Source organism: Charadrius vociferus, unplaced genomic scaffold (assembly GCF_000708025.1).
Source record: "Charadrius vociferus isolate BGI_N301 unplaced genomic scaffold, ASM70802v2 scaffold147, whole genome shotgun sequence".
Classification (NCBI taxonomy): Eukaryota; Metazoa; Chordata; class Aves; order Charadriiformes; family Charadriidae; genus Charadrius; species Charadrius vociferus.
Window position 1 is genome coordinate 2,249,291 of NW_009649570.1, and position 20,451 is coordinate 2,269,741.

Sequence of the window (20,451 nt, forward strand, 5' to 3'; positions counted from 1 at the left end):
GAATACATCTTCCTCATTTGAGAAACTAGGCAACTTGTTAATCATTTTCCTGCACATAACAAGACCATTTGTCTACTCAAAACTAAATGTAACCTTTTTTTTTGGTTTTGCCCTCATTTGTTTTTTTCAGTGGCCATAGTCCACGCACAGATGCCTTACCCTAGGGACTGACAGACCCCGAGCAGCCAAAGCTCTTCCAAAAATAGGACAGCAATACAAGTACACACTAGCAACCATTGCTCACACACCTCAACAGGAACACCCTGCAATATTAGCCAGGCTGAAAGAGAAAAGAAAAAAACGCCATGTGGGCTAACATGTTGCTTCAAACCAACATTTTCTGAGTGTTCAGATGACCACATTAGGCACAAGTCCTACCTGGGGCGCCCATTTCATTCAGGAAGGTAAAGCCCAGTGCAGGCTGTTGTCTCGCCTTGTCTGACTTCTTCTCTTCCTCACCACCATATTTCATCCACTGACCCCTACTGAGGCCATCGGTAAAAGCAGCGGTCACTGCTGTTTAAAGCAGATGCCGCACACTTGATTTGAAGACATCAAGAGGTGAGGCACTGACCTCTTCCTTCAGCAGCTTCACGGAGCGGTTCGTCGCTGCCTGTGATGGGTACCTGCCTGCTTCCCAGTCCGGTAGACTGGAAAGGTCTTCAGCTCCCTGTATCATCTCTGGGGTAGCTGTCATCAGTTCACCTCTCAATACTTTTGTGGATAAACTACACAGACGGAGCTCTTTATGACCGCTGCTTCAGGGGCAGGTCTGGAGGCCTGCGATCATTGCTACAGACGTGATTTAATGGTGCGGGGTCGTATTGTGGATTTATCAAAGCCCTGGGTAAAGGGGCCCTTACGGTTTGTGCCTCCTTCTTTTGTTCCAGGATTGAATAAATCTGTGTTAACCCCATTCCTAGAATAGATTAAACCCCTCTTTGTGCTAACTCAGCTAGTCTTTGTTTTTGGCAGGCTACTGACATTCCCTTCACTCAGATCCCCTCGGCCCTGTAGGAGTGGCTTCCCCCCCTTCGGAATCCAGCCATGTAAAGGAATAAAGTCGTAGTTTTTCTTCTCGCGTATGATCTCCTTAGGCAGCTCACAACAGAGCCCTTAGAGAATGAGTTAACCTTATTATTATTTCAGCTCTGTGTTGAAAAAAAGTTGGCGTCAATTTAGAGATTTGTGAGGTTCCCTCCGTGCCAGAAGGCAGAGGGGCGAATGTTGTATCCATCACACGCAACACGGCACGAGCGGAGCGAGTGTCACCCCTCTGTAAGAAATTCCTCCCAACGGCTTGGCCAATGGCTCACTTTCCCTCCCATCTGTCTCTCCTCGAGCTCCTCAATTGTGCCAGTGCTGGGGGTGGTCAAAAACAGACATCGGGAACCAGGCTCCTCTCTGTGTCCTCTCCTCTAAAAAAGTACGCCTGAGAGTTGCAATTTATTCTTTAACACCAGATTAAACAGAGATGGAGATACCATTCCAATATATGGATGTTAGCAGCAGCAGATGCTTCTTTATATGACCAAATAGTGTCTCCTTCAGAGCAGGCAGGCATGGATCTACGGAACGAGGCAGAGACTGGCTAGGATGGATGCTAACATAGGAAGCATCTCTACGTTCAGCACTATCTATCTTGTGGGGCACAGGAGCCAGAGCATCATCCCTACTGCACAGCCCCACACAGCACCGACAAACACATGCTTCTCCCTAGCACGAAAACCAAGCAGCAGCTATTCACAACCATTCCTAACAGGCAGAGACACAGCAGTATTAGTTAACTTAGTTAAGTGGTGATTAAGGAACAATACTCCCTGAACTTGACCGAGTGGTGTCCTGCTGTTTCTGCTTTGTGTGCTACTATGCAATTTCTATATCAAAGCAGCTTTGCTAGTGCAGCATTCAGAGAGCGGCTTATTTATATGTAGATGCAGCTATATGACATTTCCAAATGCCATACATTTGCATATGAAGGTTCCACTTTTTTTCCCCTCTTCGAGTAAACAGTCTGCTGTGACTCCAAAGCAGTGCTTTCACTCAATTGGAGCTTTCTCCATCCTCCTTAAGAAGCTTAAAAAACCCTCAAACATCTCATTTTCATAACCTGGCAACCTTGGCTATCAATAGCGTCTATAGGCAGGTTTTTTGATTTATAGCTGTACCTTTGATAGCAAACCGAGCGCAGAGAACAAAACTGCCAGACCTTAAGATTTCATGTGAAATGGCTACAGATAATCTGCAATACAAATCAATATTTGCAAATAGGCCTCAGACATATGATGGAAGCTTGTGGTCATCCTAAAAAAGGCTGTGGGTCAAGTTCATTATAGCTATGAAGACGGTATTGATTTTTGTCACTGCTCTTTCACTTGAAAACAAGAGCAGGAGCTGCTGGGGAGCTCCGAAACTGCAAAGCAAACACGAAACCACAACCTTATGTAACGTCAGGAAAGCCAAGTGGACATTATATATTCAGCTTTCTTGTCAAAGAAAGATAAGGCTGGAGCAGATGGTATGTGGGCAAAGTTTCAACCTGAATACATTGCCTTCTAAAAATCAACAGCGCTAAGAAAACATCCCAATTTTGTGGCACGAGGTGGACGAGCATGTTACCTGCACATTAAAGAGCCACCTGATGTGGCGCCTCGAGGTACGTGTTACGGAGGAGCTGGAAGAGCTTCCCATTGGCAACGGGTGTATGGAATAACAGAGTCTCAACACCTCTCATGTACCACCTAGCATGAGTAGTGTGAATTATATATGATACACAGATTGAGCCCCATCCTCGTACACATTCGTACTGGGATGCGCAGCCAAGGGTGTAAGCTGAAGGAAGCGGTCTTTCGGCACCACCGGGTGGTGTGGGAGTGCTGATGGCATGCAGAGTGGATGGATGGTGGAGTCACCAGGAATCAGCTGTCCCCCTCTCTCATAGCTCAGCCCTGTGCCATGGCCGTGAGCAGACCTCCTCCACATCCCTGCCTATCCCATGGGTGGGCAGACACGGAGGTGAGGACGGGATGCTCCCTCGAGCCCCTGCTAACACAGGGGACTGTGACAGGCTCTTCCTGACTGTGACAACAGGCACAACAACCCCCAGGAGTCACCTTTAACCATCACTGTGGTCTGAGCTTATGGAGTTTCACCCATCTGCCACTGCATTTCTAAAGGACTTCATCCTCCTCCCTCCCCCGACTGGTAGATAGCATCAAACATGACAAATGGGATGAGGTGCCAGAAAGCTGATAAATACTTTTGATAGCGCCCTAAAAATAGTGAAGGGATATTTGTACCCTTCTGACACTTCTCCAAGAGTAGATGGATATGCATGACCTAAGTTTTAAGACGGGTGTCAAGAATATTGATGTGTGGAGGGAGCAAGATCATTTCACTGGCACCGCCCCGGGGGACAGTGGCATGACTAACGATGTTTCCCTTCTCCCAGCTGCGGGTGTGTGGGGAAGCAGCTCGGGGAGGGCCGTGCCTTTGGTGCCCATCCAGAAAAAAAGGATTCTGGTTGCCAGTTCCGTTCTGCCCACCTAGGACGTGCCTCCTCCTCTGTGGGAATGATGATGAAATGGGAGAAACAGTGTGCAAGTGCTCCCAGTGTCTGGTAGGACTCTGCATGGCTGGTGGACACGAGGCTCACACCAGGGCAGGCTGTGACCGCTGTATGGCTCTGAAGGACTATATGGGAATTAAACTGTCTAAGGGCTTATTTCATAAACACAATGGGATAAAACACATGTTTCTGATGGAAGAAAATGATAGATTGGGTAAGAGTTATAAACAATAATCATGGTGCAGATTTGTAGTGGTGGACTAGTAAAACAGGGCATCCGTAGTGCCCTAAGTTATGGCCTCGCAATTGCTGCCAGGCTAACTCGTGCTCCATACGTGACCAAGCCTGGTGGGTTTCTGGGGGTATACCCTGCAAATTTAATTTAGGATTTCTGAACCATCTCTGGAAACGTGGAAGTCAAACCCAGATTTTTCCTCTCCCCTCCAATCCCTACAATAATGTAGACTCCAAAGGTCTCAAATTGACACATGCAATCCCCGTCTTCTGAAGTTACTCCCTCTTTGGCACCTGCGCAGGTGGCTGGTAGGAATTTTAATTTTGATGGTGGGTCTTCCAGTTTTTAAGGACTACATCGATAAAAATTGCTTTTAAGCAATTTAACTGTGGATTAAGAAAGCACATTCTTATGTTTGTATGGAGATGCACTTGTCACCTGTATCTACCTGACTATAAAAAGAGGAACACGCACATCTTACGTAACGCAAAGCTGCCTTCTCCATCAATCCTCGCCCTGTCTCTTCAGCTATGTGAGTGGCTTTTACTAGCAGAAAGATTGGGCAGGCGATCAATGAAACAAAACAGGAGCTTCGTTTTGAGAAACTGCTGCAAATAAAAGCTCACCCTAATCCAATTACCAGGCTGTCCCCTAATTTCCAATAGGAACTCCGGGTCTGAATGGATTGTTTTCTGCAGAGATCAATGGATGGCAAGAAGCAGTATTGAAAAAGGTCTCTGACTTATTTTTAGGACTGCCAGCATGATGTTATGAGAATTTACTTTTTGGTTTCATGCTTCAAACAAACTCCGAAAATTACAACTGAAAGCAAGCATGAATGGCAAAACTGTCAGAGAGGTTTGATGGAAGGCACGGAGACGGAAAGGTTACTCAGGTACGTGACAGCGCAGATAAGTAGGTCAGGGACGTAATTTTGGCCACAAGGCATTTCTTTCAGTCCATTTGACAACCTGAAGGTTTTACAGCCCTAGTTTTGCACTAATTTTATATTCAGTTTTGATTACTAAAAACAGTCTTCCCCCCCTCCCCTTTTTTGGGGGGGGGAGGGAGGTAGGGTGTCTCATGTCAGTAAGGTTTTGCCAAGCTGGAGTGTGACACCCATTTGGCTCCCTTCCCTCTTTTCTTTTTTTCCAAGGTAGCATCTGTGCTTGTAAAAACATGCTGCCCAAGAGAATTCATCCAGGAAACTGAAGAAAGAGCTGCAGAATTTGGGGGAAGTGTGTAAGAGAAAATAGGAGACTGAAACAAAAATATGTAACTCCTATATATGGTATTTTTGAATGTTTCCTGAATCCCGTGCCTGGCAAATCCCTTGTGCATATCTTGGTTATTTTAGTTGCCAGAACATGACCTTGAATGGCCTGTGACTACTCAGAGATCTGTCTGTTGTTGGTTAAAAGCATAGTTTCAGCCATGCTTTTCACTGCTTTTGTTCGGGCTACTCAGAAAAGTAAATACATTTTATTGGCATGTTGCAAAACTGTGATCACCCCTCCGTACAAAGCAAAGCACTACACTTGCTGAGGGATGAATCCTGCTCGGTTTGCCTCTATTTTTACTCACCTGTCTCCCCTGAGTCCTGCACTGTAAAACTGTGATGGTAATGGGTCCACATAGTCTGGAACTTCACTTTCTGCATCTGTTCTACTGTTAAAATCTTTTGTGGCTGCTCAGAGGATCAGTTCTTAGCAGACTATACATTAGAAATTAAGAGTATACATTAGAAATTCCTACTTGGTAATCAGGAATTTCCATGCCTAAAGCTGGAAAGATATCCCTTACTATTCTCAATTTTAAGTGTAGGAGAAAAAGATAAAACAATATAAAATGTCACTGCAGCGAAACCAGCTATATTCTTTTACCTAATTTACCAAAGATACACTTTGTTTCCCATCTGTCATGAAACTGTGCAATAGCAGGACAAAGGCGAAACCTCTGCATGTTCTTGGTTTTACAACAGAAGGGTCCAATCCTGCCATACGAATTTAAGCTTTTTGTCTGTTACTCAAATGCCAAAGGTCTATCAGGCAATAACTGGTCTCTGAGATGCAGAGAGGAGACCACCCAATGCTGCAGAACATATTTTGTGCCTATCAGTAGCCTCAGGAGCTGAAAGAGACCGCTCCAGGGCACACATCGAACTGAAGACACTGTTATGGAGCCATCACCTCTCCTTGTATGATGACTGCAAACTCTTCCAGAAGCACAATGTCCTTGAAGTGACTTCTCCATGGACCCAGCTCAGGCTCTGACTCCTGAAATAAGCCAGCTGCAGATGGGGTCTGGTTGCCTTGTGACGTCCATCTCCCATCAAACTCTCCTCTTCAAATCCCATGACTCCCCCCCGCCTCTACACACCGATGTATTTTGGCGCGACAGGACACAATGCGAGCACAGAGCTTGCCCTGCTATTTCTTTCCATGAAGAGCAGAACAGCTTCTCTACACCAAAGAGGTCCTGAGATTCGTCAACGGTCACACAGCCCATTTTGACGCACAGCCAGAAAAGTCTATTAAGAACATCTTTTCTACAAATGAATACCCACATTTACTATTTTTATACACCCGCACGCATTATTATTGTCTTACAGAAGTGCCACAGAAGTGAGCTGTAGAGATGGCATTTGTGTAAATAAAGGGTTTGGTATTTTATCTCAGCGCTCACTCCTAGAGCTAATATTCAAAGTGGGAGAAGCTGAATGGAAAAGAAAGGGCAATTTCGGGAAATGGAAAATTTACTAAGAATAAAAATGGATGAGAAAGCCATACAGAGAAATCACAAAGCCATTAAACTCAATGGCCATTCTCCCACTAGCTTCAGCAAGGCCAGAATTTTACCTACTGCCTCTTTAAATCTTATTCACTCTTATAACAGTATTTTAAACCAAACAGCTGACATCCTTCTGCCCAGCCACAGCCCTTTAAATCACTGAAATGCAGGATGGAAAAAAATCCGCAGTGCCAGATGTGTCTAAAAACAGTCACAGTTCTTGTTGAGGCAATCTGTGGGGGAAAATGTTAAGCACACATTATGCCTGACAAAATACTAATAGTTTATCAGGTTTGATATTATAGACTAATAACAAGCCCTTCCACGGCTACTTCATTTGCAGAGCACAGAGAAGCTAGACTTATTCGACTTGATTTTAGAACAGTGTTTTTTATTTAATCCTTTCCCATCCTAGCTAGATGGAAGTACACTTCCATTATCAAATGAAATTGTAAATGAAATACCCTGGGGAGGGGGTGCTTTTGATGTATACCTGCCACAGCTTTAAAACATAGACAAAATAAAAGAGGGAGATTAAAACCATAGGGAGGGTTTAATTTATTTTTTTCCTCCTGAAAAATATTTTGCCATTATGTAACGCTGTCCAAAACGGCTAAGACTGGTGATAGTAGCAGTGGGCAAAGACGTGCATTTTGATTCAGTGCTGATAACATTCTGAAATGCTCTGCCACTGGTTCTGAAATAGCACATTTTGTTTACAGCTGTTGTATTTACGGGAAGAGAGTTTCATGCTAAGTTAATGCTCACAGGTACATAGTAAAATGACAGTCCAAGTGTGTAAGAAGTCACCTTGCTAAGCAGGTAAATGCTGTGTTTCAAATCTGAGCTTTTAAGAGGGCTTCCACTTGCTCAGTGGTACAGCCGTGTGCCTCAAACTGCCGAGGTTGGGTTTCTCCCAAATGCAGAGAAATGCTTCTATGGAAAGAAGCAGTGGAGATGGTACAGCTGATATTCAAAATGCTGCATCTCCCACAGCATTTCCTACTGCCTATAAACCATTTCCATTTTTCTTAAGTAACAATTTTCTGTCACTAGTGGTTTCAGTGTCTCATACACTAAATGTTAAGAAATACAAAAAGAATAGGTACATCGCATTGCTCGAACAATCAGTGTAAGATCTGGGTTTTAGCTGATGCATTTGATGAAAAGAAGTGGAACCATCAGTGAAGTGAAAATGATGCAGCAAGATATTTGTCTGTCTTTACTTTCTTTACTCAAATCTATTCAACTAGGCAAAAATTGCTACTTGTCTCCATGTAGTCTAATTCTGAAGGTCTATTAAAAATAAATAAACCAGCTCCTTCTTTTCTTCCCCAACCATATTTCTTTTCATTCTACCAGATGCATTTATACTTCCTGAGTATAGGTGAAAGCTTTTGTTATCTTAAGGCTCAGGTTACCATTTCACATGTCTAAATGATCAAATTATCTTGTGTTTGTATTGTAATTTGACACAATGATACTCCTTCTAGAAAAGATGATGTTTCAGTCAGTTCTAAGTAGCAACTTTCCTTACTATACAACTTATTTATTACAACTGTCATATGCTTTCATCTCATGATATTTTGATATCTAATATTTCATAAATGCCAAAACATCCCATGAAACAAAATTCTGAAGAAATTCAGTTCTATGAATATTTCAAAATATTTTTTTTTACATTTCAGACTAGATCAAACACAAATATTTAAATGTTGATGTTTCCTGAAAACGGATATTCTAGCATCTCATTATAACTTTAACTCTCAAATCCTTGGGAAGGCTCTGTAATTCCTAACAGCAGATTTACAGAAACTAGACCTAAAATAGAGCTGCTAGGCATAAAAATACACTGTGGTACTCCTTAATATCCATTAACCAATTCAAACTAGTGTCATGGATGGCAAACAGCTGCTGTGCACCATCTCAAACAGCATCCTTCAAGGATGACGCCTGAGCGTTTCCAGGCGTTTCAGCACCTGGAAACCAGAGGAAGGGTGGAAATTCCTCCCTAAATCCATGCAACAGGATTAATTTTCCCAGCCTGTTCCTTGGGGAAGATTGACAGTCTTGTCTCAAATACTTTTTTTACTTTCCTTTCTTGTAGGAGAAGCAAGGGAGTTGAGAAGGGAAAGAATATGCTATCAAGAGGGAAATGCCTTCATCAAGATGTCAAAAAGCTAAAGACAGTTGGGATCTACCACCTTTCTGGCCTGTGGATAAAGTGTGAGGAGTTACAGACTAATACCTAAAACAGCACCACAGCTGACACAGGGTGAAACCAGCCATCATAGCAGAGTATCAGAAGAGTCACATGTGCCACCACTCTGCGTCACAGTAAGATCAGACTGTACGTACATGCTGTCGCTGGTCCTCAGGGAGAATCAGGCTGCATCGTTTTTGTAGACCTCAAAGGGAGAATTACCTAAGCTTCCCTGTGACTCTGATGTGAAATGGGTTTGGGGCTGTCTGCAGTAAATTTAAGTACAATCTGTGAAAGCCACTTCATGGCCCTTTCTGCATTGTTAGACGGAATGAATATAGAGTCCTATTATTTAATCCTGGTGTATCTCAAAGGAGGGGCCTGCAAGTAGTGGGTATCTCATCTAAGAAGTGGCAAAAATACAGTATTAACTAGGTGCCACAATGTGATTTAGTCAGATATAAAATGACCTTTTTTTGATAACTGTTAAATCCTTTCACAACAGCGGAGCCTGCCATCTCTGCAAGTATTATGGTGCATATTCCATATGTTCAAGGTGCTGGACAGGGGCTGTAGATCATGTTTCTGGATCTTCATTTCCATAAACCTCTGAAAACAAAGGTTGGGAAAAACAAATTCTAGGAGTGGCTTTAACTAGAGCATAACAACTAGCGTGACTGCAAACCATGAAAGTGTTTTTCCAAGGGTGCCTTCCTGCATTCATTTCTTCTGGGTATCCCTTGCCACTAGAGGCCCTATTTAGAAAGAAGGTATCTGGTTAAAGACAGCTTAAGAAATCAGGCATATTTCAAGTTGTATAGTGTTTTAGGGATCATATTTCTACGTGTAAGCAGGAAAGTGTCTTTATTTTCTGCCAGCTCTACCTCCCTTTCAGCTTATTCATTTTTCTGATCATAAGAGATACTGAGCAGAGGACAAAAAGATCAGCGGGTACTGAAAGGTTCAGATTTCCTCAGGAAGATGGGTTTCCATGCTCCAAATAAGACACGATACATGATGTGTGTACGGACTGGGACACAAACAGAAGAATCTGTAGGAATGTCTGTGTGAACTCAGGTCTGCTCATCTCTACTGTACATACAATTTCTGGTTTTATCCATCACCTTTAACAGAACAAAATGTTACATAAGACCGCTTACATGCTAGTATAAGGAAAAAACCAACCAGTAAGGTACACAGTCTTGGGGAAGCAGAAGAAGCCAGCATTTGGAGCAAGCTTTATGAATTTTGTACAGTTCTGATGGCAAGCCCAGAGGGAAATATATACATTACAAATACATATACATGCATTACAAACCCTGCCCTCACCCCAAATCTTGATGAAGCTTTACACCTGAACTAATTTCCAGGACTTACGTACTTCAGGGATGCTGACAACAGTAAAATAGCCTGATCTGATTTTGTATTTTTTAGGCTGCCCATGCCAATATTGGCTTTACAAGTTGGTACTTGCTTTTCCTGTTTATTTCCTACTGATCAAATTCTTAGCTTGGACATACTGAACTTTCAGACTACTGAGCTTCTACGCAAAACAAGTAGCTTTCTTTATAATGTTCACTCACAACATTACTGAATTTGTTTATTACGGGACGAAAGCACAAATGAATTCTGCAACTTTTGATTCATGTTCATTAGTGACTAAATTAAGGGCTAAGCTTTAAAGGCACAAGTGGAAATGCTCTTTTTCCTTGAGCTACATCAGTCTAAGTAAAGAGATGTCTAGCGGTTCACCTGAGATCTAATTTAAGTTTTAATGCTAACAATTACAGGTTCCATGAGCATGACACTGGGAAATCATAACTAATGAAAAGGCACAATTTCTCTCATTATAAACCCACAAAAAACAGAAATAAAAAAAAAACAAGGCACATTTTACCAAGCTTAGCATACAAAATTCAAAGTTAAAGGAGAACTCTCATAAAAAGTGAGGTATTCTCTTGAGGCGAGCAGATTAAATGAGCAATATTTCTCTCTCCCTAATGCTTGTTTTCAAAATCTCCATAAGCCTGTTTTCATTTTGCATGCTCCTCAGGAAAAGACTGTTAGGAGTAAGTGCTGTTAAATCACATGGTGCAGCACTCCGGAGTGCTGCAGCTTCCTTCCTGACATGGGACTTATTTGTGAGGCTCCTACGTGACCTCCACCTCAGTGTGCCTGTCTCATCTCCCCCCAGAAATTACGTAGATTTTAGTAAGATGGAACCTAGCAGTATCTAAAGATACAATTGAGAATGTCCTATAGAAGAAAAACATCTAGGATAGCTTACGCTGCAGCACCCGCACTTGACAATTGCATTAATGCCCTGTTTTTTCATCTTTTAGAAACAAAGCATCCGGTCCTCATGATGAGACAGAAAAATGCTGGCGTGGGACTTTCCGCACTCCACCTTTTGAATACCAGGAGTTAAATTACAAAAAGAAGCAGCTGCAATTTTTCATTTAAAAAAGCACCCAGGACAAGTGAAGGTTTGGGGGCCAAGTGCATGGCTGGGGCTGACAGGGCTGGCTACTCAGACTCTAGTTCAGAAGTAGCTGACAGTAAGATTTATTAACCTATCAGCTGGCCTCTATCGCTACTTTTTAAATTTTCTTCTGGAAAATTTTTCTTCTTCTTCCTCAGCAACAGTGGAGGAGCTGCAAGGCAGCAGAAGGGCTGGAGACCACCGTGCTATCAGAATCCGGTGGTCTCTCTCTTGTCTTTGAAAATCACGCAAAAGGACCCCAGAAAAGGAATATTTTCTTATCTGTGTTTTATAGTACTCCATAAATTAAACTAAGCTACACACAGTTATTATTTCTGAGTAAATGCTATACTACTTTCCACGATGATAAATTTGAGCTTCACTTTGGAAACCTCTAGGTTCCATGCAATGCACTGTTTCCTCTGTTGTACTTTTTGAAAACTTTTCTATCAGAAGTACCTGGATTAGGTAGCCAAAACAAGACCAAAATGCCTTCTCCACCTGCCTTTATTAGTAAATTACTTTATATCTGTTTATACTGTTCTTATATCATCTTGAGTTTATGTGCCCCAGACTTCAGCTATTTGTAGACATCAACGCTTTTGAATGATCAGACATCTTAAAAGGACATTCAGGTATGTGGGGCATAATATGGTCACATCTCCCAGCGGGAGATGCCCTCATTGCTTTCCTCAAGTCACAGACCAAAAAATCTCGAAATTGTACAGCCTGAAATACAATCTATAATGTTTTTTCTTCTCTGTTTTGCAGAGCTCACCTGCCGCCTTTTGTGGATTTTCACTGTGCATAAAACTTACGTATATTTTCATAAAACCTTGCACTTGTAAATGCAACTAACAATTGCAGCAACATTTAGAAGCTTCACTTTTTTTTAAGAAATGTATCAATTATATTATTCTTGTACTCCCAAATGCCAGGAGTGTGCATGCCCATGTGTGTGAGCGCAGGTGGAGGCCACAGCGAGACAGCATTCATAGTGCCACACAGCTGTCAAAATATTAAAATCTATTTTTTTTCAAATTTTAAGTGATTTGATGGAAAAGCAGGAACGCTTCCTAAATAATCTATTTGTTTAGTGTGACAACCTCTGACTTGGCGTCTGCGGAAACGAAAGCCAAGCAAATCTGCATATGCAAGGATGCAATTTCCCCAGCGTTTTTACAAGGCTGCAGATGAGAAATGGTTTCTCTCTAGCTGTGATGGATACGCGGTGCTCAGCTCTATGTCTCACTTGCTAATTCCATTAAGAAGAAAGGAAAGCCTGGTTCACAAAGGCAGAGGAAAACTGCATGATAGTTTATATCCCATAGCTAAGCTCTGGGGCTTTATTATTCTTCAACAGTTTAGGAAATGGCTGACATGGCAGTAGACACAAAATTCAATTTTAAGGGACAATGTCAAGTGGTTTACACTCCAAAGTTAACCTACTTTGAAAATGTTATAATCTGGAGAAGGAACCTAGTCTGAAGTTCTCATATTTTATTCCTGGGGAGGGGGGGAAATAGTCACTCCACAGAAATCCAGCGCTGCTGTTCTGATTCCTGGCCGCTCTCCAGGCCTATTACAGACAATGAAGATGACTGTGACTGAATTTGGCGGGCTCTGGATCAAGCCTGTGAAGAAAGGGATGCATCACACCCCAGTGCTTCTCACACGGGCTGGGCCAGTGCACTGCTGCCAGTTCTCCACATTTTCTTTGACAGGCATGGCTTGCTCTCCCATTCAAAGGGATTAGAAATTAACGATGCAGAGTGGCGGGTTTTGGTAAAGTTTTAGGATAGTTTTCTCACACATAAATATTATGTTGTATTTATTTTGGAGTTCAAGACTCTTGGACTTTCAAAGAGACTCTTTCAAGAGTCCAAGACTCTTCTTTATCCTTTGAGTGGGGAATCTGCATCTGCGGTGGCTTCCATGGCCTTCATCCCACAGCCCTGGCCCAGCCAAGGGAAGATGAAGTGTTGACACAGATTAATTTTACCCTTTTTGGTGGAGCATTCAGTTTGCTTGGGCAACACAGACATCTGCCAGATTACTTGCCTGAGCGCCTCCGGCAGTGCCAGGAAGGTCCCAGTGCCAGAAAGCAGTCTGAACAAGATCCAAGACTGTCACGTAGATTTGAAATCCCATGGGAAACCAGGAGGGAGAGCAGGGAACAGAGCAGCCATGAGCAGACGTGCAGCATTTTGTGCTCGTTAGCATTTCCCAGGCACAGCAACACCATCAGCAAGAGCAGCCACAGCACTGCCTGCAAGAGAGTCCCTGGACAAGCCAAGACCACTTGAAGGCACCACCTGAGGCTGCTGTCAAGGGAGAGTTTGCTTCTGTAACCCAAAATTATGGCTCAAACTCACCATTAGTGGATTCACATTTTTCACCACAGAAGACTATTGGGGCGGAAAATGCCTTCTTCCCCTTTCCATCAGCTTTGCTGTGCTGCTGGTGTTTGGCTGCTGAGATTGATCTAATCAATGCTCATATAGGGAGGTTTGTCTGGCCTGGAAGATGATATTATTGAATAGGTCTATCAAATTTGTCAGTGTCTTCGCTGACAATTTTCATGAATATATAACATGGAAATATGGCTCAACCATACCAACTTATTCTTTATAGTGCTCAAAATGACTTGAGAAAAATCTCTAATTTGATAATGAGAAAGGATAAAATCAGTTAGGGGGATAACTGCTAATATCCAGATCTTAAGAAGGGTATATAAATATTAAAGAATAAAAATAAATAGGCAAATGAATAAACAAGATGAAAATTCCTTGATTGCCCAGACTCTGAGCGCAAAAATGCCACCAAACCAGCAGCCAACTTTACACATATAATAGGGAAATTCAAGAAAACATCAATCACAGGACTTTCAGCTCGGACACTACATTCCAAAACATACATTACACTTAAAATGTTTAAAAAAACTCTTTCATGGAAATTGCAAGATAAAGTATTTCTATTGGATTTGAGGGTGAAATCCCACCCATTCATTTATTGACTAAAACCAAATCTTATTTCACAAACTTGATCAATGTCAACAATCTGCCATTTGGTGAAAAGAGTGAAAATGCCCTCAAGTCTGAGAAATGCTTTGGTTGGGGTTTCAGAAAAATGAGAGGCCAGAATTGCTCAGAGAGGCATAAACACACACATGTACAGAAGCTTTGCTGACATGTATTGCCCACACAGCCACGGCAAGAGTGGACCGGCAAACCTGGAGAGGCAGACACTGTCAGAAGGGCCACCTACGGCTCACTCTCCCCATGTTTGCTTTGCTGAAAAAGGGGACACTGCTTTTGGGGTATCTCTGACATTAGTCAGGCATTTGCAATACTAGAGTAAATCTTGCCTGTGTAAAGTAAGAGCCCTTAAAAAACCGAGGCAATGCAAACTTAATGCAAAGATTTATGCTTCAAAGGAGCGAGTACTCTCGGTTTTGCAAACTGAAAGATTTGTGCGTTATTTGCAAGGATCAGTGGGCTTGAAAGAACAGGAGGGAGCAAAGACGGTTTGAATGGTTCAATATGAAAAAAATCAGCTGGGTGTTGGGACTTGTGGTTGTTCGCAAAGCTGCTGCCTTCCTGGGACCCCATGTTGAGCGTGCGGGGGTGTTTATGGAAAAACCCGCACCACTCAGCTACCACAATCTCTGCAAAGACCATTTGGTGCTGCTGCATTAGCATAATTGACAACATCAATTATACCCACTGCTATTTTCTCCCTTGGGAAAGTCAGTCCATACGAGTCAGTGTTTTTAAAAGCGTGTAGTGCTCACGGTCTCGGCAATTTTTAGTGCCATTAAATGGTAGAGAACAAAGGTATTCTCCGGAAAGGCACAGGCTTGGGGATATTGCTTCAGAGGCACAATGGCTGAGGAACTGCTGCTTTTTTACACAAAGCACCCCATAGTCAGGGCAGCATTTCCCTTCTGAGGAAATATGAAGGTGGGAAAAAAGTAGCACATACCACAATCCTATAATAGCCAGAATCAAACACTTCTGCACTTGAAAGAACATGAGGACGACATGGAGCTTCCTGCTTGGCAAACGCTGAAGCCTGAACGTCCACTGAGCCTCAACTTTATGCTGCTGTCTTTCTTTTCACCAACTATTTCCGAAAGGCTGGAGTTGTTACAGCTTTTTGATAAAGCCGACCCTTTCCCCTAGGGTCTCCCAGCAGGGTTATGCCACAAACATTTGGGGACACTGGAGGCATGTGGATTGTCCTGCATGAACTTGCAACTTTCAACCTACAAACTGTCACCATAAATAAAAAACGGAAAAATGAAGCAAGAATAGTAGTTAGGTGCACTAAAAGAAGATGTATCATCAGCTGGTGTAAGCAGCTGTGGTTCCTGTTAAATCAACAGATGGTACCTGCTGACACCCACCCAGGGTACACAGTCGCTGCCCTCGAGAAGCCCACTGGGGCCTGAGCCATACCAGAAGCCCAGAGGAGCTGCTTGCTAAGGTGCAATGATGGTGCCTTTCAGTGCAAAACGTATTTGCTGGACCCAACTGCTGATTCAGGATGTCTCCGTCCCTCCCGTGGCTCTGGGGGAGTGAGATGCCCCTCCACTTGCCCCCATCACCTCTCGCTGGACCATCTGTTCCCACACTCCTTCTGACCCCTCAGCTCTCAGAGACCATCTCCACTACAGACCCACTCCTCCATGCCGTAGCTCTGCCCTCCTCCCTGCCCAGTAACCCAGTTTCCTCCTGTGTTCCTTGCTCGACTCCCAGTCCCTGACAATGCTTTGCTGCAATCAATTTTCTTCTACCCACCATCTCTCCTCTCAAGCGTGGGCTGAAATATCATCTCTCTCCTAAGCAAAAGCCGTTCTCTTCCTCCTGCCCACTTGAGCTGAAGGTGCCTTCTGTGTTCTTCTTCCTCCATGACCCGTGGCTTGGCTTTCTCTTGTCATCGCTGTGACCTCCTCCTCCTCCCTAAATCCTCAAGCCACCTTTCCTCTCTTTTTGTTCCAACTCAATTGCTTTATGCTTAAATGTGCTGTCTCCTCTCTAGGCGATGTGGGTCACTGCCATCCTAAAGCTAAACCAGTAGCAGAGTAGGACAGGTTGCACAACTTTTAAAAGGGGCTGCAGGCCTTCATCTTGACTTGGGCATGCCAGTGCTCTCCTCAGTTCTCGAGTAAGAAAGAGAAAGGATTTAACACAACAATATTACTTGGCCTTATGTCTAACTTAAAATAAATCAGGCCTACTTGGCCGTATCTCCTGCCCATCGTAGGATACAACCTCAGCCCTTCCAGCTTTTTAAGAAAACTGACAACTGCCTCCCAGGAAAAAGCTGAGAGTAATCAAGGGTTTGGGGTAATGAGACCGAAGACTCTTCTCTCTTTGCATGACTCCTCACTCATGGAAGGGCTCCTTGGCAGTAGGAATTACCTGGACCATGGTTCACCTTTGATCTTTTGGAAATAAATCCCAGCATTCACTTCCCATAGAAAAGTGGAATGCTTTTCCACTTCCACTTCCATAGAAAAGTATTTCTACCCTCATTGCTTCGTGCTGCAGCCACCCCCGACACCTAGCACTCCGCTGTCTCACCGAGCCATCATTTATTCATAGCTCTATGTTTTAATCATCACGCACCATTTTTAAGTAGGAACAGAACAATCTTTTTGAACAGCTGGGTACCCTGTTAATACAGGGACATTGTGCACAGAGCACCCTCACAAGAGAAGACCAGCCAAATCAACTAACGCCAGGGGACTCTCCTGGTAAGAAAAGTTAAGACCTGTGAAACCATCAGCTGGATTTCACCTAAGCCATGCAGCAAGCTGCTCAGGTGAACCCAGCGATCTCCCCCTACTCTCTCTAAATACCTACTTTAAAAACACAAAAATATCACAAACTGAAGCAACGAATGCATCACCTGACCTATTTTCACAATACCTCCCCGAAGGCTTTGAATCCTTAGCGCAAGATGTGAATATCTGCATGCACGTGTGCATGCACACACACATTCAATTTCTAAATCAATCCTCCCAGGCAAAGGGTGTAAAAAACGTCTCCCAAACCTTGCTAGTATTTACATGTTTTTAATTTCAAATGCCATATAAGGCTATTCAGCCATTATATTTTACTGTAGCTTCTAAATAAATTAAAACCATTTATCACTTAAAAAAAAAATCTTAAAAGAACCTTATTAACTTCATAGTCAAACACAGGCAGGTAATATTATCTATTATGGCAACGTTTCGTGGTATCAAAGCTGTGCTTTGCTCTGGATTTTCACTTTCTTAAACCTGTATATCGTGACAAAAATATGCGAAACCAGTGCACAGATTCAGTAACTTTCAATAATGTCTGCTAATCCTGGCAAATAATTTACAACATTTATTTCTGTTGTCAGAACAGGCGTTTTATGGTCAGATTATCTGCACATTGATAAAATGGAAGAAGCCCATTTGTCAAGAAGGAACACAGTTTCTAGCAAAAGAAAGTAATGCAAAGACAACGTTTTCTTAAAGTAAACCAACAAAGCCATACTAGAAGATGAGGACACCTCACCTTAGCAAACAGAGGAGAAAAGAGACTTACACAGTTCCTGTGAACTGTGATTCTCACAGAATAGGAACCGTACCTGCATAATCTGTTCTTGCGTAATGCCCATCTTCCGATTTTGTAGTTGTTGTGGTATTATCTGTGTGAAAAGAAACATGTTGAGTTGGTTGGGGAGGCTGTACTCGATACAGACTATGCCCCAGCCGCCAGTGCCCAGGCAATGTAGCTTTGCTTGCACATACAGCATTGCTGCTGGCTGCGAGGCTCCCCTGGGCCTGCCAGGTGAAAACAGCAGGATCGGGCTTTTTGGAATGAAACATGAAACATCTTCCATTAAGAAAACACTTTTTCTTTTTTTTTCCCTAACAATATGTGATAACAGATTGCAGCTGGGATAAATGTATCAGTATGAAGCAGGAGTTGTCATTTCTGCTCTATTTGAAGTAATTGGGGAGTTTTAATATATACCCTGAAATGAACTGCCACATAGGGCGGTTAAATTTAAAGAGATAGGAATAAACTAGAATGTGTTTAATACACCTGTATAGTACGGCCTTGCAAGTAGACGTACTGAGGATTTATAGGTCAGAAGCTGAGGGGAAAAAAGCTATTAAGAGTCTGAGTCTCAGTAGACACTTTATTTACAGGAGCTATTTAAAGGCAAATTTTCTTCATTTTTATTTTAGAACAAAATAGAGTATTTAAAGTCAATTCAAGCGTAACAGGTGATGTAGTAGCCCATAAGGTCAGCACAGAGAAGCATGGCGTTTAATGGAGAAACATCGCGTGTCTTGAGCTGCTATTGGCAAAATTTCCTTCCAGGCATGTTTGGCATCTTTTGAGTCCCCTGCAGGTCACATGAGAAACAAGCACCAGCACCACATCTGGGACCATATCTGTGGCCTTCTGAGATTGCTTCATGCTTGTCCAATTAAGGGAGCAACAGAGTGGGTGGCAAAATGTATCTGAGGGGTTCTCCTGCTGTCTGCTCCAATTCCTACCTGGAGGGCAGAGCTGTTATGGGCAAAATCCAGGTGCCTGATTTTGAAACCAATCATAAAATCATAGAACTGTTTAGGCTGGAAGGGACCTTTAAGATCATCAAGTGCAACCATCAACTTACCAATGCCAAAACTACCACTAAACCATGCTCCTGAGCACCATGTCTACTCATCTTTTAAAAACCTCCAGGGATGGTGACTCAACCACTTTTCTGGGCAGCCTGTGCCAATGCTTAACGACCTTTTCTGCAAAGAACTTTTTCCTAATATCCATCCTAAACCTACCCTGGTGTAACTTAAGGCCATTTCTGCTTATCCTATTGCTTGTTACTAGTGAGAAGAGGTTGACCCCCACCTCGCTACAACCTCCTTCCAGGTAGCTGTAGAGAGTGATAAGGTCTCCCCTGAGCCTCCCTTTCTCCAGGCTAAACAACCCCAGTTCCCTCAGCCGCTCCTCAGGAGACTTGTTCTTATGATGGGTGGACAGCCCCCGGCCACTGTGGGCAGGCTGTGGGCAGGGTTACGCACACCACTCCTTGTGCCTTGCTTGGCATCTGTACCGCCGTGGGCTCTGGCCCCTCCGGCAGCCTGCGCTCTACAATAAATTGCAAGAGTCTAATGGAAATGTAAGAAGTGCCAAATAAGAAGCCAGCCCTGGTTCTTTTTTTTCCCGAACAAAAATTGAAAACATTCTTTGAAATGAGTTTTGTTATGAGAGTTACCTTGACATCGACCCAAAGACATGACTTCAATTTTCTCCTGTTTCTGGCATGATGCCTCTTTGATTTGACATGCATTATCATAAGATTTCCCATCGGAAGCACAAAGAGGATTGAAGTTGGTTTGAGAACAGTCAATGTTGCACACACACCTGAAAAGATAAAGAAAGAGAAAAAAGAAGAGGCTACTATGAGAAAGTTTTTTCATGATATTATAAATACATCTCAGAAATAAAAGTGTTTGTATTTTCTTGACTGCACAATGCAAATCAACAGAGTGAAAGTGGAACGTTCTGTCAAGAGGTCATTTGTATTTCTGAATGGAAATGAAATGCGGGGAGAGGGAAGAGATGCAGAAAAGAAAAGCAAGCAAAAGAAAAGATAAAGAAGAGTGTTATATGTGGAAAACTATGCCACAGCATTACCACTTGTAATTTCTTGTAAACCAAAGAACACCCAAAGCAGATATGCAGATAATTCATCCTGCTACTCCCTCTTGCAGTTAAAGAAGCCACAAAATTCACATCTGTTGAGGTGCTGACCGTTGTATGTAACACTGTGTAAATGTGGTTTTATATTGATTTAAGATTTAATTTTATAATAATTACAGCACCTATAGGCACTCTGATCATAATAAAAGATGTTATACTGAAGCCTCAACTCATCCTACTGAGATAAAACCACAAGCCAAGAGTGAGACTGACACTAGCAACGTGACTGTACTCTGTGCCTAGGGCTGGTAGGATCTCTTCTGGCTCCCGGACGCGGTGGGCATACTCGTATTAAAACCTGGGGAATGCTGTTTTTAGGAGAGACTCTGTGCCCATGCACTTTCTGAAGCATTTGAATAACTCAGCGAGCAAAAAGGTCTACCCAGGTGTCACCCAGGAAGGTCAGTGTCCGCC

At 42.9% G+C, this 20,451-nt stretch overlaps 1 protein-coding gene across 1 annotated transcript in view; it reads right to left on the reverse strand.

Annotated features, from left to right (window-relative positions):
* Positions 1-20,451, reverse strand: part of TMEFF2 (transmembrane protein with EGF-like and two follistatin-like domains 2) — a 146,290-nt gene that overhangs the window by 16,124 nt on the left and 109,715 nt on the right. The window contains exons 8-9 of the mRNA XM_009890223.1: positions 19,550-19,698; positions 17,906-17,965 (exon numbers count right to left, since the gene is read on the reverse strand). Coding sequence (XP_009888525.1) covers positions 17,906-17,965; positions 19,550-19,698 — 209 coding nt within the window. The remainder of the gene's footprint in view (positions 1-17,905; positions 17,966-19,549; positions 19,699-20,451) is intronic.